General features: G+C 38.7%; 1 protein-coding gene across 1 annotated transcript in view; it reads right to left on the bottom strand.

Moving 5' to 3' along the window:
• The window catches only part of LOC137471478 (uncharacterized), a 158,771-nt gene extending 152,771 nt beyond the window's left edge, over positions 1-6,000 (bottom strand). Inside the window, exon 1 of the mRNA XM_068185896.1 lies at positions 5,897-6,000. Coding sequence (XP_068041997.1) covers positions 5,897-5,908 — 12 coding nt within the window. The 5' untranslated portion in view covers positions 5,909-6,000. The remainder of the gene's footprint in view (positions 1-5,896) is intronic.
• Positions 6,001-6,539: the final 539 nt, after the last annotated feature.

The following is a 6,539-nucleotide window of genomic DNA, read 5'->3' on the forward strand; positions in this document are numbered from 1 at the left end:
AGACAGACTTCCCTGACGTTCCCCCATTCTCCTATTTTCTAAGTCAACTTACATAACCAGTGTATCTGTTCATCACAGAGGAGCTGAAAATGAATGAGCTCTACACTTTCATATGCAATAGAATGAAAAGAGAACCAAAACTATTTTAAATGAAGTGTCACAAAAGAGAGATCACAGTCCAGGAGAGAGAGGAAGCAGGACTCATTACAACAACGAAAAGTTCATTTAATATTAGAGAGATGCCAACAAGGGTTATGGTGAAACCATACAGCAGGAGATCTCACAGAACCTTAACTCTGACAAGTTCCACAGTCATTCCCATGGGCAAGAAAGGCTCAAAAATTATATGGTCACATTGAACTAAGGAAGGCACAAGAGCTGAACACTGTCTTTGTGTAATACCTAGAGCCACATTGGGCAAGAGTCACACGTGGTCTGGTATGAGGCTACAGACCCTATTGCAAACATAGACAGTCAAAACAGGCAAAGATTACCTAAAATAAAGCAAATCTGGGAATACTAATCAAAGCCAAAACCAAAGTAAGAAAACAGTTCAGACCCATTTATTTTAGAATGTCACATGGCAGCTTCCAAAAACAGCCTTATTTTTTCAAGCCAGTTGCTTAATTGTCCAGTGATAAAGACCACTCCTGGCAACACAGCTCCTGGAAACTGTCAATACAAAAGGATTAATTACAAGAATCATTGAAAAATTGCAGTTTTTACAGCATCCATCTTTCCCATTTGATTGTGGGTGTCAATTTCCAGTAAAAAAACAGCACTTGCAGCAGACACAATCAATAAACCTGTCAAAAATAACTGAACCATACCACTGACAGGTTACTATAGATATTAATATCTTCATATTTATACATGTATATATGCACATGGATATATGGTTTTCTAGAAACATTGGACTTCCTCTAAATTAAGACTAATACCCTACTAAAAAACAAATATGTAAAAATGACCAGACACATTCTGAAAGCTACAATAAATAAATAAAATAAGAGAAAAAATTCCTGCAAACCACATGCAGCACAACTGAAGCTAATGATAATTTTGATAGGAGTTCAATAGGTTCAGAAATTCACCATACTGCTTCTGATATTTCAAAAATACACATTAATTTAGTTAATATCTTCAGAATTATGTCTGCTTTGCAATATTAAAGAATTGCTGCATTCCTGCATGCCATAAAATTTTAACTGAGCCACTTTTAAAGATTCCAGAGCATTTGTAACACTGCTGTGTGATAATTATTCTTACTATGCTGTGTATAATCACCACACAAAACCTTCAACTTCATGTTAGCAGTTAAAGAAAACAATATCAAGCCAAAAATTCTGGGGCAAATTTTCAAGTGGTATAAATCAGTACACATCTGTAACTCTGACGGAATTAAGATGATCTGCATTAGATTCTGTGTATTCCTTCTGCATGTCAGATTTCCCTAGCAAAACTAAGTGCTCACCATATTGGCCATAGTCAACTTTCAACTGCTATAGTCTGGAAAATGCACAAGCTCCTTTCACAGCACAAAGAGGAAAAAAAGATATTCCTCTTTCCCTATATATAATGAAGATGTGTACTGCAGTGGGTTCTGGAGTGGATTTGTGTATGTGTATGTTTTGGGGTTTTTATTGCTTGGAATTTTGGTGAGTTTTTTGTCTTGTTTTGGGGAGGATGTTGAGGTGTTGGTTCTTTTAGGGGTTTTGGGTTTTTTTTTTTATGATTCAATACAGTTACCACCAAGTTTTGTGTTTTTCAGTGAATAAATGACTAAATTATTTGGTACTTCAGTCAAATGCCAACTAGAATTTTCAGGTAATTGATGGAACAGGCTTGTGATCCCTACGTACTGCAAAGAGATGATGCTCTTGTCCCTTAATGGGATCAGGTTTTGAAAATATGTTCTTCATATTTTTTAGAATGAAAGCAATAAGTGATTTCCAACAGCAGAGTTGAATTCTTCCAGTCTTGCTTCTGACCATAGCTGAATAACAGAGTATTTCAGTGGTGGCCTTTGTGTAATCAACACATGTTCTTGTCACTTTGTGCTTGAGAGGAAATTAGAAGACATTTTCCTTTCATACCTATTTCCAGCCAATTTCCTCATCCTTCTCTCTTTTACACATGAGCAATTTTAAGTTGTGTAAATAACACTATTTCCCCTGCTTTTTATTTTAGGTTTCCTTTCCCAACCCCCCTGCCCTTACAGTACTTTGCCTTCTCATCAGAGAATAGGCAGGAAATTATCCAGTTGCATTTTACATTCATTTTATCATTAGTCACTACTACTTAATGTATGTATTTATGCAAATTTATGCCTAAAGCAAATGTTCTTTAATCAGTTTGCACATACCTGAAAAACATAGGTTTTCAATAGCAAATTAAATAAATGCTTTCAGTGACTATTTGGATTGTTTGCAGGCAAAGTCCAGTTGTGTGAGCATACCGAGACAAATGCACATGAACACACATCCTTACAGAAAGCCTCCACTCTGATTACAGAACATTATCCCAAAATAAACATAAAAAACATTAAAAAAAAAAAAAAAAGGTTGCACAACCTGAAGCCAGAGCCTCAAATGATGCAAAGGCTGTGCTGGTTTACACGTGTGGTGACGGGGGTACAACTTGCATCCACAAACCAAACGCATCAAATCTGTCCATCCACAACCAGCACACAAAAAGGGGATGTCCCTTGCCTGCAAAGTCGAGTTTAAAGGGTGATCTTGCTGCTGGTAGCAATTCATCCTACCTCAAATCTTCACGACCGTTGCTGAAAAACAAGAAGTCCTGCCTTTTAATTTTTTTTTAATGTCTTTTTACCTTGAGTATGCTGCACTACAGCAAAGACAAGGGGAGTTAGAAGTGTTTGAGCACAGTGTAGACTAATCACCATGTTACTCAAAAAGGGACCTAAACCTTTAAAGCTTTTTTGCATGCCGCCGTCATTAAAACGCACCGCCTGCTTTCTGATACGGACGGAAACAAAGGAAAACCGGGAGTATCAGAACCTGCAGCACTCGCATCTCTGGGAGAGCAGCGAGCAACACAACAACAGCAGCAGCAGCAGCAATGGCAAGGGAAAAAACCCTCATTTATAACCAGTGACAACTAAAACCTATGAAGTTTTTAAAAGAATGTGATTGTTGTCAAAAGGAATTGGGTACAACAATGCTGCGTTCAGCTCTGGTTCCACTCAAAGCCGTGGCTGAGGGGCTCTGGGAAAGCTGCTGGAAGGCTGGTGGGCACAGACCAGCAAGAAAGTGAATTTTGCATACTGTACGGATCATCGCTCAGTTCAGGGCAGTCATATTGAATCTGTGATCAACCAATTGTGCTTCATGAAACCGTCAGCCCTCATTTATGTCTAGCTGTTTTCTTCTGTCCTGCTGTAAACAAGCTCTGCTCTGAGCTGTCTCCCTACCCTTATCTGCTTACGAAGATCACACAGACAGACCTCATCAGCAGCCTTAGAGTTAAAGTTAAAGTTACTGCTTCCAGACAGCAGTCCCCATGCAAGCTGGAAGTCAAAAAGAAGAGCAACTTTGGAATGACAGAGTTTTAGTTCCTTTTAGGAAATGCATACCTTAGATTCATACACATACTGGCATGTTATGTCTCTTTCATGAAATTAAATTAGGTGTTCCTAATATGAACAACTGTTTCTAACATCAGCAAACTAGCTCAGCAGATTCATCCATGGTTTTGTTTGTGGGTTGGTTGTCTTGTTGTTGGTTGTTGGGGTTTTTTTTGTTTTTTTTGTGGTTTTGTTTTTTTTTTTGTTTTTTTTTTTTTTTTTTTTTTTTTTTTTTTGTTTTGTTTTTTTCCTTTGGGGCCTTGTTTGAATACAGCCAAAAGAGAAGTAGCTGGAAATATTGTCAATCTGGTAGGGTTCCAAGAAACTAATAATGCCTGAAATGCTCTAAGGAGTGTAACGATGGTAAACAGGAACAGGTATGCTGGCTTCTGTTCTCATTTACTTCAGTGAGAGCGTTAGCCTTTCAACAAAAAGCAGAGCAGAGTTTTCAAAGAATGATCCTCTTGCATAAAAAGGGATGGAGCTTCACTAAGCACTTATTCCTCTGTGAACACACTCACATGCACACAAAAGCATTAGTTGGTATTTACAGCATTTAATTCTTGCAACCAGCTGCTAAGTCCCTGTTAAGGCTTTCCTTTATGCAGCTGGAGCTGGAACCTTTTCCTTTCTCCCAGCCTATTACTTTGTCTATTTAAGGGATGGCAGCCAAAGAGAAACAGCTTGGTATTTGCACCTGTCTGCTTTAAGCACTCCATGTTAGATTTTGCAGAGAACAAACTCTTCATTGCTAAAGAGAATGACACTTAGGAGGGTCAAAGATGTTTTTAGCTGACTCTGCAGCAATCAAAAATAAATAAAATTAAATAAATAAATCACCCCAGTCTTTGTTTATTCTAGCTAGACAATGAGGCCAAAGGAAAAGGCTTGTCGTAAAAGAGCAGCTCGGTGTGTAGGTGGAAGATATAACCCTGTGTGTCTAGTCTAATAGAACACCAGGCACATCTAGGCATGAGTGAACCTGCACGCTGCCTACGCAGGAGCACGTGGGAGAGCTTTTGCCTCTTCCCCTATAAAAGTCAGAAATGCTTCAGAAAGCAAACATGTGCTAAGAATCCTTCCGAATTTCTACGTATCAGACTGCCTTTTGAGGACCCACAGAAAGCTTTGCTACCTAGACAGTCAGACCTATAAGAAAATTGCTTTTATACAATTTAAAAGAAATGCATGCTCCATTCATGTGTATGCTCAGAGGTGTGCAAGTGTGGCCATACAGAGCCTCATTAGCTGGAGAGTAAATCACTGAGGGTGCACAACAAGCGAGTAACCCACGTGTGATCTTTCAGCCCTACACAAACTATCTTAGCACCCTTGCTTCTTGCTAGAAAACAAATGTGGTACTTTCAGTCAACTTTCATTTACAATTGCACTGAAAGAAACAACAATCTCACTGGTGTATTAGCTCAGTTACTAAGAAGTAGTCTTTTTATTGCTTGCTCTTAAAATAGAAAAGCCCTCAAAAAACTCAAGCTACAGAGCTGATGACAAGAACAAAAATGCTGGGGAAAGAAAAAAACGAGAAGGGAAATAAAACAAAGTAAAACATACAATTTATTAAACAAAACATTGGTGCTGCATTTTGATTTCATAAATTGTCCCCATTTGTACTTCCTGCTTAAACAATAACTAACATGATGATGGGTTAAATGAAGTTGAGATTGTCACAAACATGGCCTCACTAGTAATTAATGTAGTTTAATATGGTTGTTGGCACACATCTCACATGACAGATAATGTTCCAACATGTCACTGATAGGACCTTTCAGCACAGCTTTAGGAGATCTACCAGGCATTGCCGAGGTTGGTTGGGTCAAAGGGTTGAACCATGTGTAATTCAGAACAGAAGAGGTCCCACGGTCACTCCACAAAAACAATTACACTACTTATTTCACTCCATCCCTTGCCCGAAATTCACAAGCCTCACAGTTTCAGCGCAGTCAATCTCACTCTGCCCTGGGGCTATGAGCCACATGAAAATATGTGGTGCTGTGTTTATAAATCTAATCAAAAATAGAAACAGTAGACAAGCACAATGAGGTCCTACTATGGATCATGGGAATTCTCTAAATTCTGAAGGCACTTTTGTTTAACTTCTGTGGGCCTTCTCCTACCATTACATTGTCTGGTACTCTCGTTAATCATCTCCTTGACTTGTCAATGCTATAAAGGAGCCTATGCGTCTGCTGACTTCCCTCCCATCACACTACAAATATTATGAAATAGCAATGCTAGGAATAGTCCCTTTGACTTTTCTCTTTGGAAAGCACAGCTTTTTTCTTCACTTACCTCTTTCTCCATGCCAGCCTGCTCTTTCTCAGACCTGCAGCAAAAGAATGCTTCCTCCTGCAACAAAGGAAAGGCAGTATATCTAAATTTTCAGTCTGCACTTCTTAATACCTCTAGGTTTAACACCCAGACTTGCAGAGTACCAGCCCATAAACCTGCTGGGATGGGGGGGAGGGTAGGGGAGGAGGGGTGGTCCTGATGCCATCCCCTCTCTGATCTTGTCAAAGAGCAAAGGGATGATATAGTGCTGCTCCTTCATTTGTTTTTGAAAACAAAATTGCATCAGATCATTAAAGAAAACTGCTAACAAACATAAACAAAAAACCATAATTTAAGATCAGATGAAGCAATGCCAACAAAAACCTAGTTTTAAGTGGAAGCAGGCCAGAAGTAGATAATTTCTACCACCAGAAAGTAACTAGTAACATGACACAGAGTTTGCTGTAGAATACACCTTACCTGAAGACTACAGTACCAAAGGAACACTTCTGTAATCTGGCATTTACATGGATCCCACTTGTGCCTCTTTTCCTATGCTGGGATTTCCATTGAAAGGACGAAAGTTTTCCTCTACTTTGAGGTTATAATTAAGCAAACATACAATAATTTCACAATTTATATATATTACATCAGCAAAAAGTCC

Source organism: Anomalospiza imberbis, chromosome 1 (assembly GCF_031753505.1).
Source record: "Anomalospiza imberbis isolate Cuckoo-Finch-1a 21T00152 chromosome 1, ASM3175350v1, whole genome shotgun sequence".
NCBI classification, from domain to species: Eukaryota; Metazoa; Chordata; class Aves; order Passeriformes; family Viduidae; genus Anomalospiza; species Anomalospiza imberbis.